The 25,043-nt window shown below is 46.7% G+C and overlaps 1 protein-coding gene across 5 annotated transcripts in view; it reads right to left on the bottom strand.

The window, feature by feature from the left end:
- Positions 1 to 25,043, bottom strand: part of Pask (PAS domain containing serine/threonine kinase) — a 38,614-nt gene that overhangs the window by 1,431 nt on the left and 12,140 nt on the right. For all 5 annotated transcript variants that reach the window (XM_052750341.1, XM_052750340.1, XM_052750339.1 and 2 more), the window contains exons 6-16: positions 24,311 to 24,445; positions 21,300 to 21,560; positions 19,467 to 19,635; positions 18,343 to 18,496; positions 14,494 to 15,968; positions 14,220 to 14,401; positions 13,682 to 13,849; positions 8,471 to 8,596; positions 8,223 to 8,357; positions 5,534 to 5,733; positions 2,324 to 2,457 (exon numbers count right to left, since the gene is read on the bottom strand). In XM_052750341.1, the coding sequence (XP_052606301.1) occupies positions 2,324 to 2,457; positions 5,534 to 5,733; positions 8,223 to 8,357; positions 8,471 to 8,596; positions 13,682 to 13,849; positions 14,220 to 14,401; positions 14,494 to 15,968; positions 18,343 to 18,496; positions 19,467 to 19,635; positions 21,300 to 21,560; positions 24,311 to 24,445 (3,139 nt within the window). The remainder of the gene's footprint in view (positions 1 to 2,323; positions 2,458 to 5,533; positions 5,734 to 8,222; positions 8,358 to 8,470; positions 8,597 to 13,681; positions 13,850 to 14,219; positions 14,402 to 14,493; positions 15,969 to 18,342; positions 18,497 to 19,466; positions 19,636 to 21,299; positions 21,561 to 24,310; positions 24,446 to 25,043) is intronic.

The following is a 25,043-nucleotide window of genomic DNA, read 5'->3' as shown; positions in this document are numbered from 1 at the left end:
GGCCTGGCCTGGTTTTCTCAGAAAATACCTTTATGAATCTATCACCTCTAAAATGGAAGCATGGAAGCTAAGATCCAGCTCAATCAAACCTGCTGTGGAACAATCCTTCTGTACACTGTGAATATGTATTACTCTCGTTGATTAATCAAGAAGCTGATTGGCCTATAACAAGGCAAGATAAAGTTAGGCAAGGCAATCACACTGAGGATGCTGAGATGAAGGACAGAGTCAAGAGGAATGCCAGCCAGCCACCAAGAAACTGGGACATATAGAAAATGAGGTAACAAGCCATGAGCCACATAGCAAAGCACAGGTAAGAAATATGGGTTAGTTTAAGTGTAAGAGTTAGCTAGTAACAAGCCTGAGCAATGGCTGAACATTTTTAAGTAATATTAAGCCTCTGTGTAATTATTTGGGAACTGGTGGGCAGGACAGGAAAACTCCGCCTACACAAACCTCAGATGACTGCTTACAAGGTGTGTTGACTAGTTTTATGTCAACCTGACACAAACTTAAGAGTTATTTAGGAAGGAACAACTTCAACTGAGAAAGTACCACCACCAGATTGGCCTGTGGGGCATTTTCTTGATGGAAGTGGGAGGGCCCAGATCAGTGTGGGTGGTGCCACCCATGGGATAGTGGTGATGGGTACTATAAAAAAAGTAGGATGAAGCTGGGCAGTGGTGGCACAAGCCTTTAATCCTAGCACTCTGGAGGCAGAGGCAGGTGGATCTCTGTGAGTTCGAGGCCAGCCTATAGGGACAGCCAGGGATATACAGAGAAACTCTGCATCAAAAACACACACACACACAAAAGAAAGAAAAAAAAAAGAAAGCAGCCTGAACAGGCCATGAGGAACAAGCCAGGAGGCAGCACTCCTCCATGGCCTCTACATCAGCTCCAGCCTCTACATCAACTCCTGCCTCCAGGTTCCAGCCCTGTTTTAGTTCCTGCCTCAACTTCCCTCAGTGATGGACTATGGTGTGTAACTGTAAGCTCCCAAGTTGCTTTTGGTCATAGTGTTTTATCTCAACAATGGAAACCTTAATTATGACACTGGCTCTGGCCATGAGGACTGAGGATGATCATGACATGCAAGGGAAGGCAGTAGCCAACTCAAGTACCCCAGATCATTCTGTGGGGAGGCAGCTTAAGCTCTAGCAGGAGCCCAACCTTAATCTGCACTTGGGTCCTGTTTCCTCTAAGTATGTGTACGTATTGGCCAGGACCTCTATGAGTCTCATCATCAGGAACCCAACCTGTGTAATCAGAACCCATGGAGCAGCCTTGGAGCAGAGCAGTACACCACATAAACTGCAGCATCTTAGGGAGTCACAACTAGTAAAGCTCTAAAGTCCTCTTCCAGGCTGTTGTAGCTAAGTATGCCCCTCCAAAGTGTGTGTTAGTGAGCTCACCCCTAATGTGACGACGGTGCAGCGACGGCGCAGGGCAGTGGGCTGCTGGGAGGTGTTAAGAGTTAGAGGAAGCCGTGAGTGAAGAGGAAGACTGGAGGTGGTGTACTAAGATAGAAAAGACTGTTCTCTGTCTTCACCATGAGGACACATCAAGGAAGGTGCCATCCACAGTCGGAAGGTGGCCTCACTGAGCACTGAACCTGCCACCACCTTTACTCAGACTTTCAGTTCCTGCAACTTTGAATGGGCATCTGTTGTGTAAGGCCCTATCTGGAATTCTTAGAAGAGACAGAGGCTTCTAACCTAAGCAGAGGCTACGGCACAGACTGAAGATCTTATTACCACATGGGTCCTCCCAGTAAGTGACTGCTGTGGGACCACAGGATGATACCTGACCACATCTGCCAGCTCCATGAGCTCCTCTAGGCTTCAGGCTCCTGGGGTATCGGCTCTAAGCTTAAGAACCCAAAGTCTGAACCCTGGCCTTCACTACAGACCTGAGGTCCCACTTGGTCTCAACTTGCTGTTGTCACATTTGCTCACAGGGCTCAGGGTATGACTGACTTTTTCCACGTGAGCTGCTGAGGGTCAAGTCTCTCCATGCACTGACACCACCCTCCTCCACAAATGGGGCTCCCGACATAAGTTAAGCATCTGACCACAGAGATGCTGCCACAGACAAGGTTACTGACTGTGGAGTGTCACTTCCAAGAGGGCCTTGAAGATCCAAGGGACACTACTAAAATTAGAAAAATGTTTTGAGTCATATTAAAATTATCGTGCTCAGATCAAAATGTTAGAATGAAAAAGAAAGGTAAAAGCTAATCGGCATAGACAGAGAGGAGACAGAAACAAAGTGTTGGGTTCTCAGGCAGTGGCGTCACTCACCATCTGGAGCTCATGCTCACCTTGGGAAACCAGGCACGGGGGATGAATGACTGCCTCCATGGTCTCTTCCACCTCACAGAAGGGATTCTCCTCGAAGATAAGCGTGTAGAGAGTGACCCCCAGAGACCACATCTCCAGCTCTGGCCCTCTGTAGCTGCAAGGAGGAACAGAGAGCATTTCAGGCCTCCCTGCACTCAGTACAAAGCTCACTGAGGCAGCCTCCACTGAGTGCCAGAGCCTTCCAACCCCAGTCAGAACTGCATTCTCACAGTCCATGCAGGGCTGCCCCAGAAAAGGAGAGATTCCCAGGGTTGGGAGAGCAAAAGTGTGGGCAGCAAGTCACAATGTGGCCTCACTAAGGGCCACCAGAGCCACAGGCAGCATCAGAACAAGGTGATGGAATACCCTACACAAAGATCATGAGGTGAGAGAAAAGGGTGCTCAAAGGCAAGACAAACGGGGAGAAACACAGAAGGACAAAGTGTAGTGACAGCTGAGGGGTCAGAGAAACGAAAGGCAGGATGGAGGGGTTTATCAGGACCGGGGGTCCCCTGGAAGAGCAAGCCTGAGGGAAGAGGGGGAGTGTTCTTCTAACTTCACTCATGCTACCAGCCACCAGGGAGGTTGCCTTTTAGCCAACCGAGAGTTTGCTGACCCCTGAGGAATAAGGGTATAAAAACGAGGAGGAAGAATGTTCTTAAAGAGCCTTTGCCTGATGAGATGGAGGTGTGTGTGTGCAACATGGAAGGAAGGATGTAGACTGAGACAAGGTCCTGACCAAGAGGCCCACAGCATGAGCGGCACATATACAATTGAAAAGGATGGGCAGGGAGCAGAAAGCAGTGTAGACAGAAGACAGGAGGAAGGCACTTGCCGCAGATGGCTAAGTACAGAGACGGAAGCATCGGAGCCTGGGTGTGGAACAGCAGACCAGCCACACACAGCATGTACAGTGAACCAGTTGACATGCAGGTCCTCGTCAATACTGACTACATTTCAACCATGGTACCAGAGCAGGACACTCACTGACAACAGGGACAACCAAACCAGATATGAAGAGAAACTATATCCCCTTTCACAGCTTGCTATGGTGGCTCTGAACATACACAGCGACTCCAAAGGGCAAGTTTCCCTGCCCCTGGCACTCTCTGCTGGTAGCACAAAGCCTCTCTGCTGCACACAAGGGCCAGTCCAGCAGCAGGTCAGGGAGACCAAATTTCAGGAGTCAGTGAGAGCTACCAAGATCGTTCACTTTCTGACTGTGACTTGAAAAGTGCCCTGAGAAGACATAGGCCTGGGCTCTGGTCGCTTCCCAGCCCCCATTGCTGAAGGTTTCTCACACAAGGTAGGGTTGAGCAGACAATCTGGACCTGATCAGGCCCAGTGTGAAATCCAGCTTTGAGCACGCCTACCTGCTGACCCTACACACTATTCTATAAGCCCACACAGAGCTAGCTCAACATTCTGCGCCTCTAACCACCCACTCTCTCCCTGAGACACGAAATATACTTCACCAAAATTTATGCAGGCCGAGGAGGAAGAAACCATTGTATAAATAAGACTGAGGAAGGTCATTTTATATAGACACACCTATTTGTATGTGGCGAAGACCACAATCCCTGTGTGTACAGTACAAACCATTATCAGCAATTTCTATATAGTCCCTACACACGTGGGCAATGAGCTCCATTTCAATTCTTTGTCTCAAGTCCCAAGAAAAGAGGTCTTTTCAGGTCAGGTTCTTGCTGCCCACAGGCTCCCCAACTACAGAGCAACAAACCCAGGTTTGACCCCTGAGCTCAAAGCCCAGAATCTGAGCCCCACAGTTCCTTCCCATCATTCCTCACGCTCTCACTCTTGCTATTGGCCTGCTGTATGGTCAGCCCAACACGGTTATTGAAATTTTGATTGCTGGAACTAGAGAAATACCTCCACAGTTAGGAGCACTGGTTGCTCTTTCGGGGGACTTGGGTTCTGTTTCTAGCATCCACATGGCAGCTCCCAACTCTCTGAAATTCCAGTCCAAGAGGATCTGTCTTAAGTAGGTTTCTATTGCCCTGATAAAACCCTATGACCAAAAGCAACTTGGGGAGGAAAGAGTTTGTCTTACGGGTCACAGTCCATCATCAGGAGAGCTAAGTTCCTGCCCCATAACCATCTCAGCAGGGGCAGGAACTGAAGAACCGAAGAAGAGACCACTGAAGAATGCTGCTTACTGACCTGTTCCTCATGGCTTGCTCAGACTGCTTTTCTTTTTTTTTAAGATTTATTTATTTATTATGTATACAGTGTTCTGTCTGCACGTATCCCTGCAGGCCAGAAGAGGGCACCAGATTTCATTACAGATGGTTGTGAGCTACCATGTGGTTCCTGGGAACTGAACTCAGGACCTTCGGAAGAGCAAGCAGTGCTATTAACCGCTGAGTCATCTCTCCAGCCCCTCAGACTGCTTTCTTATAACACCCAAGATCCACTGCTCATGAGTAGCATCACTTAGCCCAACCAATCATTGATCAAGAAAGTGGCCCACATGCTTGCTGGACCACAGGCCAATCTGGTGGGAGCATTTCTCAATCAAGGTTCCCTCTTCCCATTGACTCTAACTTGGGTCAGGCTGACAAAATACTAACCAGAACAGGATCCAACACCCTCTTCTGGTCTCTGCAGGCACTGAGCATGCTATACAGACATACCTGCAGGCAAAATACCCATACACATCAACTAAAAATAACTAAGCCAAACAGTGGTGCTGCACGCCTTTAACCCCAGCACTCAGGAGGCAGTGGCAGTGAACTCTTGAGCTCGAGGCCAGCCTGGTCTACAGAGTGAGTTCAGGACAGCAGGGCTGTCTCAAGAAACAAAAAAATAAAAAAAATAGTTAAATATATAAATAAAAACTTGAAATAATGATTATTCCTGATATTCAGTAAGTACAGCAAGTTACAGGAATCACTCAGAGAATTCTGCTTTTGAGACTTTCCTCTTTAGCTTCTAATTTTCTAACTTTCTGCAACATCAAACTCCAAACAATCAAAAGGTAAAATGGTAGAATGAACCCCTATGTCCATTGTCCAGCTTCCTACCTACTGCACATTTATTTTCCAGAACATTATCCTCATTATTCAATAAAAAAGGAACACACTGAAGCCACTTCTTCCTAAAACCACAACAGTCATGGGCACAATGCAAGAGGCAAGAGGAAAGTAAACTACGGAGCGTGTGATACGTACGGATTTCCCATGAGAACTTCGGGTGCACAGTACTCGATTGTTCCACAAAAAGTATAAAATAGTTTGCCTCTCTCTAAGTAGGCAGCTGAGCCAAAATCTATCAGCTTAATTGTGAAGTCCTCGGCAATCACAATGTTCTCATCCTTGATGTCTCTGTGGATGATGCCTTGGGAGCGCAGGTATCCAACAGCAGACACCAGCTGGAATCAGAGGCAGGAGAACACTTCAAAGAGCAATTCAAGTAAATATTAGGAAGAAGAAAGGAAAATAAACATTTTCCAGAGCATAGTTCTGGGTACTGGAGATATGGTTCTGCACAGACAGGAGGCACAGTCGTTCTGGGAGTGTATCACCGTGCCTGGGACAGGCCAGCAAGCAACCCAAACTCAATGGCTCACGGTGTCTGTTTTCACTCACCAAAAAAAGCCTCCCAGCAGACACTTGCCCCATAACCATCTCAGCAGGAAAGACAGGTCACCGAGTAGATATTTAGAAACATGTGGGCCATTGAGGGATACTGTTGGTTGGTATCACATGCAAAGTACCCATGCACAGGCACTGTGTGGGCACCACAGCTCACAGGGAAGGAAAGTGTCTTTCACAGAGTGTGCTCAGCAGTTTGAGGTCAAAGCATGAGCAGATAATCCTGATGCAGCTCCAGCAGCTCCTCTGTGTGGTGTGTTCCCTGCCGCTCCCCAGGCAGCACATCCACCACTATGTGGAGTAAGTGGCTCCACAGGAAGCAGACTGTATATAGCACTCTGCCTCTGGAAGGCAAGCATCCTAACACCCATGCCCAGGCATGCTGTATCTCTAAGGTGCAGGTCTACTAAGCCAGTCTCCTGCGGTCTTCAGGAAGACTATCTGCACCACAATTTGGATACCAACTAGAGCAATCAACTTGGTGATTTCTTGAACATCAATCATTTTGATCTTTGGAGACAATTTTATACATCCAAATGAAAAATGTTTGAATCAGAAAGATAGTTAATGGCATGTCAACTAAGCCCAATCAATTAAAAAATAAAGTATACGGGCTGGAGAGAGGGCTCAGAGGTTAAGAACACTGACTGCTCTTCCAGAGGTCCTGAGTTCAATTCCCAGCAACCACATGGTGGCTCACAACCATCTGTAATGAGATCTGGCACCCTCTTCTGGCCTGCAGACATACATGCAGGCAGATCATTGTATGTATAATAAATAAATAAATCTTTAAATAAATAAATAAATAAAGTATACATTATAATCACTTGCCTGTATATTTATATATATATAGATTTATGAGTACACACATACATGCACATATATGCATATATTTGAACATTCATGAACATATGAACATACATACATGCATACATACAGACACATATATGTTAGAACAAATCAGGAAACTTGGGTCAGGGGAGAATCTTGCTCTGTAGCCCAGCCTTGAACTCTCCGTCCTCCTGCTTCACTGTCAGGAGTACTGAAATTGTAGGTGTGTACTGTACATTTAGTCAGAAACCATATTTTTATTTAACAAGACTATAAAATCTCACTACAGCTAAATCGTACTGAGCTCATCCTTTCCTTTACAAGCCCCAGCTCTGCCCTGTGTCCATATAGCTGCCCATGGTCCTGATCCCTGGGTAGCACTGCTAATGGATGGATGGATGGATGGATGGATGGATGGACAGATGGATGATAAACAGATAATAGAAACAAATAAAACAAACGTATAATCTTCCAACAGGAAGTGTAAGTGTGGCGATAGGCATTCTTTTGGCATATCACAATGGCTGAAACACACATGTAGAAGCCTGAGCAACTTTCAGGAATCCAAATAACTTTCAGGAGTTTACAGCTTTGAAGAACTGTAAACGAAAGAAGCTTTCACTAGGAATCGCGTCACTTTCAGAAGCAATTACAGGACAAGTATAAATGATCCACACACTTGTGGGAGCACCGAGGGAGCAGCCACTGCCTTCTCGGTACTCAGACGAGTCACTGTCTTTGCCCTCCTTTCCCTCCTGCTTCCCAGGCGCCTTCCAGATTTGCTGATAGCTTTCCCGTGTCTATAAAACAGCAGGTGAGCAAAGATCCACATACATTCAAATAGAAAACAGCCGGGCGGTGATGGCACACACCTTTAATTCCAGCACTCGGGAGGCAGAGGCAGGCAGATCTCTGTGAGTTCCAGGCCAGCCTGGTCTACAGAGCGAGATCCAGGAAAGGCGCAAAGCTACACAGAGAAACCCTGTCTCGAAAAACCAAAAAAAAAAAAAAAAAAAAAAAAGAAAAGAAAAGAAAAGAAAACAGATCAAGACAAAAGGCAACATTAGGTTACTCGTGAGGACACAGATTCAGATCACACACACACACACACACACACACATACACGCACGCGCGCGCGCACAGGACTCACAACCAGCACGATGGCTTTGTTATTTAATGTTTATGACTGGTATGAAAACACTATACAGATATGAATAAATTTTAATTGCTAAAGTACACTTCCCTGGCAGTTCCTTCCAGCCTCACTTTCTCTACTTCACACAACTCTCTCTTCAAAATATGTCTCTTACCTCATAAACCCCAGGCTGAAAGCGAACACTGGCTCACTGAGGAAACTGACTACATGCCACTGACCCTTGCAGACATGACATTCAATTACCCACATCCTCCCCACGCAGCCCTGGCCCACACTCACTTGTCGGAAGATGTAACTCGCCAGAGGCTCATCTAAGCAGGGATGGCGGTCAATGAAAGCAAAGAGGTCCAGGCCGGAGCCATGCTTCTCCATCACTAGCTGGAAGAACCCTTGGTTTTCAAATATATCCAGAACCTGAAAGAGACAAGGCCAGGTCTAGCTTTGTCTGAAAACACCTCCAATCAATAAATTAATGTTGGAGAAGCAACATGAGGGAGGGTGAGAGCACACAGAAAACCACCACCCACCTTGATTATGTTGGCATGCTCCACCTTGGACAGAATTGCTATCTCCAAAGTCACTTTTCCAAGTTTGGGATCCTCAACCCAACAATCCTCCAAAACCTTCTCCTTCTTAATAAACTTCACCACCACCTGTATGGGAGAAGGAGAGCAGACCTCTACCATATGTTAAACCTGGTGCCCACTACCAGCTTACACTTATCCCCCAGAAGACCATGGCCATGGAAGAAGAAACTTAGCAAGTCCCTGCAACAGGAAAAGGATGAGGCAGCAGCCAAACAGAAATGCTGGTGATTTCTACCTGTCTATTACGGGTAAGATGGGATAGACGGGGATCCCTGGAGGTGCTGAGGAGCCGTGGCCACTGCTGGAGAAAAGAAGTCTCAGAAACCTTATGGTAAGTGTTCCCACAACACTCTCTATCACCCTCAAGAGAATGAAATAAGCCTAAAAGTAGAGAAAATAAAGGAAACTCTCATTGGTAGACAAGTGTCAGTCCTGATGTTGAGATTAACCAGGGAGTCCCTCAAGCCTGGTGGGTGTAGTAAACATGAGAAACACCACCCAGCAACAGCAAGGGGCTTCAGTTACCAGGTGCAATGGGACCAAGTTCCACCAAAAAGAAAGAAAGGCTGCATGTCATTCACTACAAGACAGGCTTGCCACCCACCAGGTTGGCTATTACACGGAATGCTAGGCACACAGGTAAAGCAGCCCTGGGTAAAAATTCCAGCAGAGTCTGTCTGTGTATCAGTGAGAGACACTGTCAGGCTCCAAGGAGCTGGTCCTTCACGGAGAAGCAGACAGTAATTGCATCACGTCCTAGGGAAGGCTGAGTGCCCAGGAAAAAGAAATGATGAGACACTAAGCAGGCCGGCACAAGGGAGGAAAGCGAGAACAAAAGCCAGCAAGTGCCCGGACCTGAAGGAAGCCAAGCCAGTGGCCAGTGTTGGGGTGGGGGCAGAAGCAGGAGTAGCAGTTGGAAGCGTCTGCACTATACAACTACCTTTCACACTGGTCAGGAGAAGAAGAGGTATAGTTTGGGAGAAGCAGACACTCTGCAGATGATATGGAGGGAGAGAGATGTGAAAGAACTCAGAAAGATGAGGCAGAACCAAGCCGCTGGGGTCTTGAGAAACTGAGGAAGGGCTCAGTGCCCAGGAAGGGAGGCCAACAGCCAGCAGGTGGTCTGCTTCAGACATCGTAAGTGGAGATGCCTGCCGCCCCTCCACCTGCACAGAGCAAGAAGACAAAAAAGACAGGCAATCTCCAGGAGCTACCACACATGCCTGAAGTGAGTTTCACAGAAAGAAGGGAGAGGATTAATACAAACAAAAAATAAAGTCTTTTAAAATAAACCTTGAGGCATCTAGATCAAAGTCTTACCAAGCATCAGGCAAGAATAAATACACACAAACTCCTAAATACATCCTGATAATTTTTAAAATTCAATTTTAATAATTACAGGAAGAAAAAAGAAGTTAGGTTGCTAGAAGCAAAATTTACTTCCAAATAATGATTGAAGACATCAGAAACAGGTCTAAAAAGGTGTGAGAAAAGCAAGGTGGTGGTGGCGCACGCCTTTAATCCCAGCACTTGGGAAGCAGAGGCAGGCAGATCTCTGTAAGTTTGAGGCCAGTCTGGCCTACAAAGCAAGTTCCAGGACAGTCAGGGTTACACAGAAAAACCCTGTCTCAAAAAAAAAAAAAAAAAAAGTTCTGAGAAAATCCATCTCAGTACATTTAAGTACAATACTCAAGTATATACTCTTTGGGGAAAATTACTTCATATAATTAATATATACAAATACAATTAATTCAGTTATTAATACAGTAAGAAATGTATTCCAACAAGTAAAATGTAAACATAAGAAACACAAGAAACTGGATATAAGAATAATGTAGATTTACCAGGTATAATAGCTCACACCTGTCAATCTAGCATATGGGAAGTAGAGGCAGGAGGGTCAGGAGTCTAAGGTTATCTTCAGCTACATATTAAGTTTAAGGCCCAGTCTATGTAAGACCTTGTCTCAAAAAGAAAAAAAACACAAATTTAACCACAGAACAAGCTTATACACTGAAATTACAAAACACTGTTGAAAGAAATTAAAGATGCATGTAAATGAGAAGACATCCCTGTTAATGGAGCAGAAAAGAGATTACTAATATGGCAAGAATCTCCAAGTTAAATTACACACTGCTAGGACAACCCAGCTAGTTTTCTTGTAGAAACGGACAAGGGGATCCAAACCTCTTATGAAACTGCAAGACAGTCAAGACAGTCTTGAAAAAGAACAACAAAGTTGGATCAACATTTCCAATTTTATAACTTACTATAAGCTGTAATCATCAAAACAGTATGGCTTAGGGAAACAAACCCACACCACAGCCAGTTTTGACATGGGTACCAAAGAATAGTCTTAATAATGCTGGTATTCACATCCAACAGAGAAACTGAGGCTGGGGAGATGACTCAGTGTTTAAGTGCCTGACACGCAAGTATGAGGACCACAATTCAGAACCTCATAACCCATGTCCATGGCAGGTGGACACGGTGGCCTGCCCAGCTCTCATTAGATGAAGACAAGGGATCCCAGGGTAAGCTGACTACCTAGACTAGCTATACGGGCAAACACTGGATTCTACTGAAAGGCCCTGCCTCAGTAAGGTGGAGAGTGACTCAGAGTCACAACATCAAACCTGGACCTCCATACTGTACGCACACACAAGAGCATGCATAAAATATACAGGCATGTATACCACATATACATGTGCAAAAATAAAATAAAATGAATCCATCCCTCAAAAAAATCTACAAAATGAGTGCAGCAAATCCAAAATCAGGACACCAAGTGAACAGGGAATCATCAATTTTAGGGCTGGCAAGATGGCTCAGCAGGTAAAGGTGCTTGCTGCCAAGCCAGGTAACCTGAGTTCAAGCCCTGGAACCCAGATAGCAGAAGTAGAAAACCAACTCATCCAAGTTGTCGTCTGGCCTCTACATTCACTGTGCAGCATGCACTTATACATATACATACACCATGCATGTACATACATACAATAATAATTTTAAAATTTTTTGAGACATGTCTCTCTATGTAGACCAGACTAGCCACAAACTCATAGAAATCCACCTGCCTCTGTCTCCTGAGTGCTGGGATTAAAAGCATGTGACACCATGCCTGGCCTATAATCAATAATTTTTTTATTCTTTTTTTTAAGATTTATTTATTTATTATGTACACAGAAGAGGGTGCCAGATCTCATTACAGGTGGTTGTAAGCCACCATGTGGGTGCTGGGAATTGAACTCAGGACCTCTGGGAGAACAGTCGGGGCTCTTAACCTCTGAGCCATCTCTCCAGCCCTATAATCAAGAATTTCTAAATAAAAATAAATACAACAGCTAATCAAAGCCGGCAATGCATTCAAAGATATTATACATAACTAAGGATGGAATCCAGGAGCATAAGAAAATTCATTAGTAGGCCAGGCGGTGGCGGCGCACGCCTTTAATCCCAGCACTCAGGAGGCAGAGGCAGAGACAGGTGGATCTCTAAGAGTTCAAAACCAGCCTGGGCTACAAAGTGAGTTCCAGGACAGGCACCAAAAATACAAAACAAAACAAAACAAAAAAGAAAATCCACTAGTGTTATCATTATATTAATAAAGGAAACAGTACAATCATGTCAATAAGTGCTGGAAAGACATCATTCAATAGCTGACCACCCAAACTCAATTTTTTTAATGATTGTTTTCCGGTTGTTTGTTGTTCTGCCTGCGTGTATGTCTGTGTCTGGAACTGGAGTTACAGACAGTTGTGAGCCGCCATATGGGTGCTGGGAATTAAACTTTGGTCCCCTGGAAGAGTGGCCAGTGCTCCTAACCACTGAGCCGTGTCTCCAGACCCTCAAACTCATTCTTAAAAAGAGAAAAATTCAGGGACCAGTGAGATGATTCAGTGGGTAAAGGTGCTTGCCAATAAGCCTGACCACCTGAATTTGATTCCCAGAACCCATATGGTAGAAGAAGAGAACCAACTCCTGTAAGTGTTCACTGACCTTGTGCATGTACACACACACACACACACACACACACACACACACACACACACACACACACACACACACAAACACACTCAAATAAATGTTTAAAAAAAATTTACCCAGCCGGATGGGCTAATAATAAAATACGATGTCTTCAAATGAAATGTGCTCACTGGGAAGTGAAAGGTACCATAAGGACAAACTGAAAGGAAGCCAAGGGACCCAGTGGCACAACTGTCAAGTAACACTGTTCTGGGAACCTAGTCAATGACAGGAAGGAAGAAGGATGAAAAGTGAACCAAAGAAGGACAAGACAAAACTGCCATGCTATGGAGGGGAAAATCCTAAAACATCCTCTGAAAAATTCCTAGAACCAGAAAGAATATCAAACAGCCACCTCAGACACAGATCTTTGGTGCATTCCAGCAACAAGTGATAATAAAGGACTCTGTGGCAATACTCCAGGGCCGTCCAGGATCTGGCTAGTGGTATGTGCCTGGGGAGCCTGACAGTGTTCATAGCAACAAGTGGGTGCTGCTTCTGAGTGGGATGGTTGGTACTAAAATCAAAAAATGCCAGTGGGATTTGGGATCAAAGGACGGTGAGTTAGTTCTAAGGCTCGGATAGAAGAGGAACGCATAGGAATGGCCCTAATGACTGGGCGGGAGGCCAGCTGGATGAATCAGTGTACTAAAAACTGCCCGGCACCCAAGAGGTATGAAGTACAAACCCAGCTGAGAGCTACCGTAAGAAACCTTAGGTAGACCCTGAGTGTGCTTGTTAGCTATCTTGCTTCTTTGTTTGGTGGAGATCTATTTTTCCACTTGAGCAGAGGAAGTCTTAAGTTTAGTTTTAAAAGCAATTCTTCTACTGTCCACATGTCCATGAGTCATCAGCCATGTGGACAGTAGAAGAATAGTCTAAGCCCCATGTTCACAAGAGGGGAGGTGTAAACACAAAACAAGACTGGCCAGGGCCCAAGAGCCTGCAAGAAAGCAAGATCTGAATGTGAAACTCAACAGGGCTATTTCTGGAGTTAAGAGAGTGTACTGCCGAAGCTTCCCCTAGATCTGGAAAGCACCCGGATCCTGGTCCCTCTTCCTCCATTACAAGTCTCAGCGTTACAGATGGGGACCTCCAGGAGGGCCATCCCCACATGAACCCAGGCACCTCTTTATTGTGCTCCTTCTCCACTGCAGTCCACACAAAGCCAAAGGCCCCACTTCCAAGTGGGCTGATGGTGCTATACTTATGGGAGTACTCGCCCTCACAGGCCGCCAGCCCCTCCAGCTCTGCGGGTATTGGGGATTCCTCAAACCAAGGTTTGGCTCTAAGCACCTGTGGAGACAAAGAAAGGTCTGGGAGATCACAAGCACCTCATCTCCATCAGCACAGCACCTGCATTCATCATGCTATTATCTCCTGTGCTCCCAGGGGCCTGGTCTGAAAATCTCCCATGGAGCCCTCTGGCAGTGTCCACCCACCAACCCAAACTGGTTTATGTCTAAATGCATCTCCACCCCACTGCACAAGGTATATATTCATTTAAAGTCCTGCATTTGCTTTATACTTACACAGGTACTAGAAGACAATGTTAAAAAGCAACAGACCCTCTACCCATTCCAGCCAAAAGGGCATCGATGCCACCTGGAGAACCTGCAGCAGCACAGTAGGAAGTGAACAGAGAGTGAGCTGACCAGATACCAACCTCTCCAAAGCTGGATCCAGAGAGGTCAGGCATGGAGTGGGTAGAGCTAGGCAGGCTGGCAAGGAGCAGGCGGGTTCGGGTGGCTGAGGCCCGGTGGCTATGTAGGAGGTCCTTCACCAGCCAGCAGCAGAACAGGGTTGCAGAGCCCTGGAGCTCCACGCGCTTCACTTCAAACTGTATACCTGAAGGGCAGAGAGGTGAGGAAGTATAGAATCCCTCCAATGACCTCATTTAACATTGCTATGATTTAAAAAGCCTCTTCCCCAGAACATACTCAGTCGTAAGCCATCGCGGTGGTAGCAGCTTCCAGAGTAGATGCCCTCCTGGATCTCCGGCTGCAGGCTGGAGACCCCAGGTGCCATAGGAGTGGAAGTGACCTGGGCACTCAGCCTGGGCTTCTCTGTGAATAGGCACATACCATCAGAACCAGGATCTGGTATGGGAGGGCCACAGCCTGGGCTTTCTATGTCACTAGTTTCACAGTGTTCAGAGGATACCAAAGAAACATCATACAGTTCTGCTCGATCATGTTCTGCGCCCATCTCCTGTAACTGTCTGCCTTCGCCAAGGTCAAAATAGGTGCCAGTCAGGAGCAACATCTCTCGGTCACCTAGAATATCTGAACTCTGCCTGTGCACAACACCCACATCTAAATCTGAGCCCACCACTGAAGGAGAAGGTGTCTCGCTGAGTTCAGATGTGGTACAGGAACAATGTGATGGAGTTCTGTCTGTCTGGTCATTGAGAAAGAGCTCCCTGAGGTTCCAGGAGTAAGAATTCACATCAGTCTCCTGGGTTTCTACTGCCTCCAGGACACCAGGGAGGTCGGTGGCTAAAGCATAGCAGGCGGAGGAGCTGCCTAAGTGGCTAGCATGTAGGTCTCGGCCTCCCAGATCGCAGAAGGACACAGGGCCAGTGAAAGGAGGATGTTCTGCTGGAACAAGCTCCACACAGGAGATGCCCAGAGTTCCCCCAAAGCTCGACTTGGACAACTGCTCCTTGATCAAGCAAGTCTGCAGCTCTTCTCGGTCATTTCTCACTCCTGACCATGGTTCATCCAGAGTGGGTGTCCCAAGCAAGACACATGCCATTCCAGAGGGGCTGGGAGCCAAGTCCTGGCCTCGCTGCTGTAAGAGCCACTCGCTCTTATACTGTGGGCAGTGTGTCAGGAAGCCCCCTCCTGCCAGCTGCCCTGTGGTGTGGGGCTCAGGCATGGTGGCATCGGCCCAGGGCTTAGGACTGCTGGGGCTGCTGACGCCCATCAGTTCCAGCTGAGCTTCCTGATGCAGACTACACACGTCCATGCTGCTGCTCCTGTCCTTAGCTGGGACCAGAGGCTCAGAATCTTCCTGTGGAGCAAACAGTTTGGCCTCCTTTGGTTTGGACCTGCTTTCTTCTAACAGACCCTTCCTGTAGCTCTCTGCTGCTGAAGGGTTCTCCTTCCCCAAGACATTGACATGCTGGCCTGCAGGTAGTAACTGCTCGTCGTGGATCGGCAGGCTTCCTTTCGCGGCGTCTTGCTGGGCCTTGGGCAATAACCATTTCCTATGGGTTAGTGGGCTTTCTTCTGAGGTATTTTTCTGAATCTCAGACAATAAATGTTCATTAAGGACTGGAGGGGATACTTCTGGAGTGTCTGGCTGGTTCTGAGACAGTAACTGTCCACCATGAGCTAGCAGGTTTCTCTTTGGAATGCTTTGATGGTCTGTGGGCAATGAATGCTCACCATAAACTGGGTTGCTGTCCACCCTGGAGACAGGAATTTGGATGATAGTCACTACTGGCAATGAGAGATCACACTGACTCTCCCTCTATGAGAGACAAGTGCAATGCATTCAGCATGATAAAGTTATAACAGAAAGTCTCTCAATTTTGTAACTAAGCTAAAAAATAAAATATCTACTCTTAAACATTCTTCATATAAATCTACATTTACCAAGGATGAATCAAAGAAACTACTGAAATGGATTTCAGAGTGTTTAATAAACTCCATGACAGCCGGCTATGGCTGATTCTCAACACCATCCAACACCTAGGTGCACAGAGACTGGGGAGGTAGATCAGAAAAGGCTGGCAAAGTAATGCATACAAGGAGCTGAGGTGAGGAGCAAGGAGACCAGGGGGAGGAGCAGGAAGGATGGGAGGAGGAGGATGGGAGGAGAAGGTGAAGGCCCTCTGACACAGCAGAGCAAGGACAAGCACATTCAGTGTGAAGAAGCTGCACACGTAGCGAGGAGGCTCTATGCAGTCCAGGCAGGATGACTGACCATCACCAGCCCATCCTTTATCCACAGCTTACTATACTAGTGTCTGCTCACACCAGCCAGGACTAAGGTCAAACACCTGGTCATCAGGGTATATATACTATGTGGTCTTCGAATGGGGGTCCCTACAAATTGTATGGCAGAAGTCCATAAAGATGGGGGGGAGTCCCTTAGAGGATAGTTCCACAGTGGAAGTTGTGGGTTGAGTTCTAAAAGCAAAGTCTTCCTGGAGAAGCAGGAATGAGATGAAGGTCTGCAAAGAGACCAAGCAAGAAAGCATTCCATCTACCTAACACTCCCCTCCCTCTCTGTCCATTTCTCCCAAGTCACAGGGTACATCTAGCACTCTCCAGGAACAGATTACAGGGTCATTCTGAGGATGAAGGCATGGGAATGCACACCAGAAGTGCCTCAGTAAGACCTTGCCAAGAGGCCTGGACATGGTATTCACCCTCTTAGAATCTCCAAATGCTGGTGGTTCCCAGGATTTGTTTTCCTGTCTACTGTCACACCTGTTCCCCTTTCCACCCCAAACCCTGACAGACAGGCTCTGAGATTTTAGAAAGGTCACGGGTGATACTTGCTAAGACAACTAGTAGACTGGGGACATGATCTTGTCCCTACAGTATGGCCAGTAAGCCTCTGCACTGCAGGGGCCAAGGGAAGGCCACCAATGGCTTCTCACTAGCTCAGCAACGGTTTGACCATTAACACTGTGCTAGCATCAAGTTTGGGGGTGGGGGGTTCTGTGTTGGAGACTTAGAATCCCTGATTTTTAGCATGAGAGCAACCTGCCAGCTGCCCTGGCAGCCAAGTATCACCTGTCACTAAATTCCGGCCACTATGGAGAGGTGCACAGAAAGGTTTTCAAGTGACCCTTCGGAGCTAGGAAGCCCCTCCTCTAGTCCCAGCAGGAGAAGTTCACATAAGGCAACTGGGACTTGCATCCAGGCTGCCCCAGGAACCTCAGGTCCCCTGCCAAGGAGCAGGGCTGGCTTCTGGTGAGCCAAGAACCCACTTACTGACCAAGTACTTCACCTGGAGTCTTTGGTGGTTTGTTTTGTTTTGTTTGAGCCCCTGGCTTACCATGAACAACTGACTCAAGCTTCCGCATTTTTTCCTCAGAACACACTTCACTCACTCCCTTCCTAACAAGTCCTGACTTTTCATTCTTCTTACCATGTAAGCTCACCTTCCTGAGTACATTGTAACTTTGGGGAATGAAACCTTAAGTCTTCTACAAGTTTGTGGAGTAAGGAAATGAGTAAACAAATAGATGAATGAATGAATTTCTGTAGAAACTAACTACACTTTACATGTGATGGATGCTACTCAAGCTCTTAGAATATCAGTATCTAACGAAGTCCATGAATGAGTCTCTGATTCTACCCAGAGTAATTCCATCTTGCAACCAAGTACCATGATGTGTTCTGTGTCAGATTGCAGCAAAACAAATTCATCATTAGACACATTAAAATGCTATGGTGACAGACAAATGAATTTTTATTCCTACCTTTCAAAGTTTTCCAATATAAACTCCCTTTACTCAAAATAAATAACTGTTTCAAAATATATAAAAAGAATGGTTTCAAATGATTTTCAAAATTCTAAAGTTGTATCTTTTATCATTTTCTTGACCTCTCAACAGCCTACTTCCTTGTCCATAAGATGAGAATAACATCATGGGTGCTCTCTCACAGGGGTTGTAAGGACTCAGTCCTTTTTCCTAAAAGCACCAGTGTGTATAGACAGAGCAGGTGACCAGTACACATCAGTCATCACTGTCATTATTACCCATGAGCTGGATATTACCTAACCTGGTGTTTAGTAACCCTGCCACCTCCCACCAAAGCACTTACCCCAGGGAAGACTGAGACGAGTAAGAAGGAAGTATCTGGCATCCAGTTTCCAACGGTGTCTGAGTCCTAAGGGAGACTTGTCCTCCTACCAGCTTCAAGGTCTCCTCTTGTGACAGCATGGGGTCACGGGCCAACACCACATCTACCCTTGGATCTAACAGCAAAATCAAGAGTGTTTTCTATTCCCAGGCACTCCGTGTTAAAGTACACCTGTACCTGTATCAAAACCTCAACTACTCAGACAGCCTACACTAAGTATGTACGTCAGAAGCACACCAAGAGCTTCAAGTTCTGTTAGCACTGATCCCTCATGTTTGTTCCTGTTCCATCACTTCTCTCCTCCCTACAAGATCAGAAGTCTTCCCACTCCACATCACCTGGATTCACAGGCCTCAGCACTGTCACAAACTCCCAAGTGACCAGACACTGGCTTTGCAGGCTATCGGCAAGTCCCACACCCTCCCAGCATCCTGAGACAAAGAGATCTTTTGGGACAGCAAGCTGACTGCTTACACTGTCTCTACGAACCAGTCACTGAAGACCTTAAGCTACTGGGATAAACATATTGAGGTCAACGGGTATGTAACATAATTCATAAATAAATGATACGCTATAACAACTCAACCTTATACTACATGAAACTACATAAACGTATAATTGTTATTATTTGGCGGGCAGGGGTTCCTGGGAGGCAGCTTTTTGTTCCCAGATAGGGTCTTTCTATGTATTCCAGGCTGGCCTCAAATAACTGCAACCCTACAACTTAGGATTACAAGTATGGCCACGACACCTGGCTTGGTTATAAATTCTCTTTAAATGGACAAGACTTGGGCCAGCTATTTCTGTCTCAGACACAGGCACAAACGGTTCAGTCTTGGAGGACTTCCTAATTGCCTTCTAGATGCTAACACAGTTGTCCCGTCCATCTCCAGGGAAAGAGGAACAGGAGGCCTGCACAAGACAGAGTCTCAAACTAGGACAAGCCTCCCACTACTCTGCCCACCTTTGAGCTTCTGGAGAGCTCACCAATGGCTTCTGCTCTGTTCATCTCTGTCACAGAAGCCACAGCCCATAAGGGGCCAGGCAGCCACAGAAGCACTGCGGTGGAGGAAGCTGTGCCTTACCCTGGGCCCCACTGGCCAGGTCCCAGTCCTGCTGGGCATCGGAGCTCATCTCCCCAGGCCCACTCTTACTGCCAAGGTCCAGGCAGTCGACAAGATCTGGCAGCTGTACAGAACTGTCATATGCAGGGTCCATGTAGTGGTAGAAACCAGGAATCAGGAAAGTGATGTTCTAGGGAGCAAAGCAGGGACATTTCAGAATCTAGGAGGATTCATTCTGACCCACTGAACTCATCCTCCTGGAAAAAATGAAAATATCGACAATATGAACAGTTCAGCCCTCAGAGTGGGAAAGATCTTGAGTCACATGCGTTTGGCTAATCTACAGACCCTCTGACATTTGACACATAATGCACAATTTTTTTTCATTTTTTTTTTTTTAATAAAAAAGGCAAACAACACAGAAAGGCAAGTTATACCAATACCTACATGTCCTCCAAGCAGACATCTGGCCTGTGGCTTCACATTCTCTGCTCTAGGTAGAGCAGAGACCCTGTATTTGCCAAGCTAATATCTTAGAGCTCTTGGTCCAAGAACACTGATGTGCACTCATCAGGGGCCAAATTATCACAGTAAGATCTGCTCACTCAGATGCTGCTTTTGAACTGTATGCAGCCTCCATCCTGGACAGCTGCCTGTGAGGGCCAGGTATCTATACCTACAAGCCTCTAAGAGTCCCCATGCCTGTAATACTCATCCAGAAAGCCGTCATCCAGGGAGCATGCTAACTGCTTTTTAATCAAGAAAACTCAACTAAACTTTAGCTTAGTTACTCCTTAAGGTTTTATTGAACAGCAGAATAACCTCTTTTTAGAGCCTCATAGGAGAATACTCTAACCACCTGTCACACATATTCTAGTATATCACCCAGAAGAAATGACAAAAAGAGACAGAAGCCCCCAGGTGATCAAGGTGCTGAGTAAAGGCCATAAGCACCTGCACTCAGGAACCAGGTGAGCCTGGTGGGCATTCAACAGGTGTCCACAGCAGGGGAGGGACAGGCAGATGCCAAAAGCGGCAGGAGTGGGTGGCTTCCCAAGGCTGCTCCATGATCCCCTCTAGCATATGGGAGGCATGTGCCCTCCCAATGGGCTCAGAACACCGCAGAATCCATCTCCTAACTAAGAAGAAGTTGTGGGAGCTGTGAGGCCTGGCTTCTGGGGCTGAGATGAGACTTAAGAGGCAGGATGCTCCCATGAATGTTCCAAACAACATCCAAGCCAAGAATCTGAGCTCTCAGGGCCTCAGGACTCCACACTCAGCTAGTGGGTTGTCCCAACTGGAACAAAATGGACTTTCCCTACTAAGCCTGGCCTAACAGGCTGATTCATGACTCAGAGTGTTACACTGTCTATGGAGGCTTGTACAGAGCCATGATGAGACTGCACCCTACAGGTCTGGGTAAAAATAAAAGGGAAGTTAAGGCGAATGGCCTGTCTCCTGGTGAGTAAGACATCTACCCAAGCACAAGCCCAACCTCAGGAAAGGAGGTTACAGAACCCTTTCTCCACCATTGCCCACCACCAACTATGCTCACTCAGAATGTGTGAACTAGTAGTATCCACAGTGTGATCAAAACCTGGTTCAAAAGGGCCAGACCAGAGCCAGCTGGGTGGGAACAGAGATCCCAAGCAGAGGACCCACATCCTTCTCTGGAATGATCCAGGACACAATTCAAGAGTGGCCACTGATGTGGGACCCAGGAATATGAGCTGGTTGGTTGTAAACAGGATGAGTATAGACTGTAAGCTCTACAGCCCATCAGGTACAGATCCCATGAACATGTAGAACAGTTTCCTCAGAGTACTGTGGATCTGGGAAACTAGGCAAGCCTACCTTACCCAGGAGCTCAGTCTTCCCATAACCAAACAACCTTAGTGCAAAGCTGTGGTTGACACCATAAATTGTGCCATCAGGCAGGAGGGTGATGAGGCCACTGATGGTGCAGAACACCCACACAGATGCCTGGTAACCTGGTTCAGAAGCAGCCTCACTGTCAGCTACAGCCTTTCCACTGGGCTTGGATTTGAGCTTCAGACTCAGAGGGAAGGTGGTACCATCTCTGGCTCTCCCAACGGACCTTTGAATCTTGAGACTCTGAAAGACAGGGCAGCTGCATTTCAGTACTACAGAAGTACTGTGTAAACAGAATCCTGAGCTGTCATGTTTCAGATCCAAACTCCACTCACGTATTGGTGCTAGGAACATCCCTCACCCATGCTGCTCCCCTTGACTATTCCCTAGTCCCACCCTGTCCAAAGAAATCAAAACCTTGGGAACAGCAGCAGCAGGATTGGAGGACTCAGGGTCCAGAACAAATGCATAATGAGAGGACCAAGGTGCAAGACAATGAGGAAACTGGACTTTCCGAGCAGGCATTCGTGCCAAACTACAGCCTGCTGGTATAGAGAGGCTGCATCCTTCTCCTCAGCTCCAAGTCTGGAAGGGAAAGAGCTGTCACGTCTCTCCAGCACCTCTTAGTCTCATCTATGAGAGTAGCTGTGATGATGAGGGTCACCATGACAGAATCTTCATGAACCACCTTCAAGACAGGCCTCTGGGTGTGTGTAGGGGAGTTATCTTGATTGCATTGATTAAGGTGTGAAGACCTGCCCACTGTGGGCGGCACCATTCCCTTGGCTGGGATCCTGGACTGTGCAAGTGGAGAAAGGGGGCTGAGCAGCAGCACAGAGTCATTACTCTCTGCTTCCTGACTGTGGAAGCAATGTGACCGGCCGCCTCATACTCCTGCTGCCTTAGACGGTACCCTTCAACTGTTAGCTAAAATAAAACCTCTTTCTCAAGTTGCTTTTGTCAGAGTATTCCTTTTTTTTTTATAATAACATTTTATTATTTATTTTATTTTATTTAAGTATTCCTTTTTCATAGTAACAAGAGAAGCAACTAAGACAGCAGTCACGGTTGCATACCCAAGTCCTCTGTCCCTCCATCCTAGAGGCATTGCTTTCCTGCTGTAACTGTCCACTGAGGGAACCATTTACCTTCTCAGCTCCTCCCCCAACACACAACCAAATCCTTACGTTATGTACTATCTACTTCAATTATGTGGAAGGCATGTGATTTTCCAATGAAGATTTTGAATATAGCCAGGCATGGTGATGTACACTGTAATCCTAACACTTGGATGGCAGACAGATGGATCCCTGTGAGTTTGAGACCAGTCTGGTCTACATAGAGAGTTCCAGGACAGTGAGGACTACACAAAGAAACCTTGTCTCAAATAAACTAAACTAAAAAACAGACTTGACTAGTGCAGTGTTCCTAACCAGGATGAATCAGGTTTCAGGTAAGAACCTAGACCTTGGCTTTCTTTCCAGTTTCAGGGCCTACCCTGGAAGACATGAAAAGTTAGGGACTATGTTGGAGGTCTGGTGGCTCATCTTCCCTGTCTGAGCATAGTGAGCACCCAGTCTATGAGTCCTGAACAATGGTCTAAATGAGAATTCAAAACCCATCTACCTCAGAGGGAGGAGCTGACCAGGACCCACCTCTGCCAATCTCACTTGACCCCAAGACTCATGAACCCAACAATGCGAAGGGACATAGACTTCCCCTTGTATAGATTCCATCTGCTACGGGAGGAAATGGTGACTGGTTTGGGGCTGAGAAAATTCTTACATGTGTCTTCTCCTGCCATCTCCAGGACACCTGCCTCAGGAAGTTAGAAGACTGCCTGTGAGCTGGTCAGGAGCAGTTTTGTTATACAGGACTCTACATACAGTGCTGCCACCAGCCAATGCCCTGCTAATCTGTTGGCTACTTCTTCAGAGTAGAACAGAAAATGCAGAGGACAAGACAACTCTATGAGTTCAAGGCCAACCTGGTCTACAGATTGAGTTCTAGGACAGCCAAGGCTACACAGAGAAACCTAGTCTCAAAAAAACAAAACAAAACAAAAAGCAAAAAGCCCTGGCCCATACCAGACTCTTCAGTAACAACATCCCATGCAAACCTGCATCTCATGAACTAGAAAAGTTCATACATAAAAGTCAGCATAGGGGACTAAGTTTAGAAAATCATACCTGGGGAATATTCTGAATGGTCTTTCCTTTGAAATAAAAAAGAAGAGGAGAAGAGAGGGAGGGAGGAAGGGAGGGAGGGAGGGAAGGAGGGAAGGAAGGAAGGAAGGAAGGAAGGAAGGAAGGAAGGAAGGAAGGAAGGAAGGGGAAAAAACCTTTTCTTACAAAGTTAGCAAAACTGCCGAGCGGTGGTGGTGCATGCCTTTAATCCCAGCACTCAGGAGGCAGAGGCAGGTGGATCTCTGTGAGTTCGAGGCCAGCCTGGTCTACAGGGTAAGTTCCAGGACAGCCAAGGCTACACAGGTCTGAAGAGAAAAATGAGGGAAGGACCAATCGGAATCTCTCTTCTGCAGCTGGGATGCCCCATGTCAAACTCCAGGCTCTCTGCTTTTGAGCTCTGGCCCTTCCTCCATAGGCCCTCAGGGTTCTCAGACCTTCAGTCTTAGATGAGCCACACCCAGGGCACACCCTAGGGTCTCCAGCTTGCAGGGGGCCTCATAATCACAGCATCAACTCCCCGAAATACTCATGAGTCTCTATATAAAATCCTATCTGTTCTGTTTGAAGACTCTAACCAGGGTAACAAGGTTACCCAATAGATCAGCCCATTCTCCTGGACCCTCAGGAAGGCGAGGGCTTGGGGGACAAGGCTGGTCTGCCAGGAGACCACATGACTCTAGGCTTTGGTGGAGCCTCAAAGAGCTGGAGCTTTGCCCCAGCCAAGAATGATCCTGCAGTCAAGTTATAGGGTCTAGTCTAAGAACTCAAGACCCAGCAGCACGCAGCGCAGATGGTTCAGGCACCTACCTTTGGGATGTGTTGGCCAGGAGGAGGGAGCTGCATAGATGGAATCAAGTCTGTGACACACTGCCCAACTACATCCTTTGCAGATGTGAACCCATGGAGATGAGCAAAGAGACTGTCACATGATGTGATAGTTCCCTGGGGGGACAAAAAAGCAATGCTCCTGACAGAAGCTTCTCACACTTGTCTTTAAATGTCACTGAAGTTTATGCTCTAGTGTTTATAAACCAAATGCAAGAACAATGTCACAACTTCTGTATCCAAAGCACAAGAGGCATGCCATGGGCTTTCATAAGAACAATACCATTTCCTCATTGTCCCCAAATGACTTTCTTGAATATTCTCCAAAAGCCCTGGTCCAGCTGGGTGGTGGTGGCACATAACCTTTAATCTAGCACTCAGGAGGCAGAGGCAGGTGGATCTCTGTGAGTTCGAGGCCAGCCTAATCTACAGAGTGAGTTCCAGGACAGCCAAGGCTACACAGAGAAAACCTGTCTCAAAACTACCCCCTCCTCCCTCAAAAAAAGGCAAAAAGCCCTGGTCCACACCAGACTCTTCAGGAACTACATCTCAGTTCATGTTTAAGTACTATTCTGAAAGAGTGACATCTTTAGCACAAGAACGATCTTGAGTAGTTATGATTCTACTATTCCCATTTTATGGATGAGAAAACCTCAGGCACCAATGACTGAACTTCTTGCCTGAGCATGCAGTCAGTAAGAGCCATAACTAAGGC

This window comes from Peromyscus californicus, unplaced genomic scaffold (assembly GCF_007827085.1).
Source record: "Peromyscus californicus insignis strain IS unplaced genomic scaffold, ASM782708v3 Scaffold_21__1_contigs__length_65335640, whole genome shotgun sequence".
Classification (NCBI taxonomy): domain Eukaryota; kingdom Metazoa; phylum Chordata; class Mammalia; order Rodentia; family Cricetidae; genus Peromyscus; species Peromyscus californicus.
Note: the sequence above shows the minus strand (reverse complement) of the source record. Positions and strands in the feature narration are given on the sequence as shown.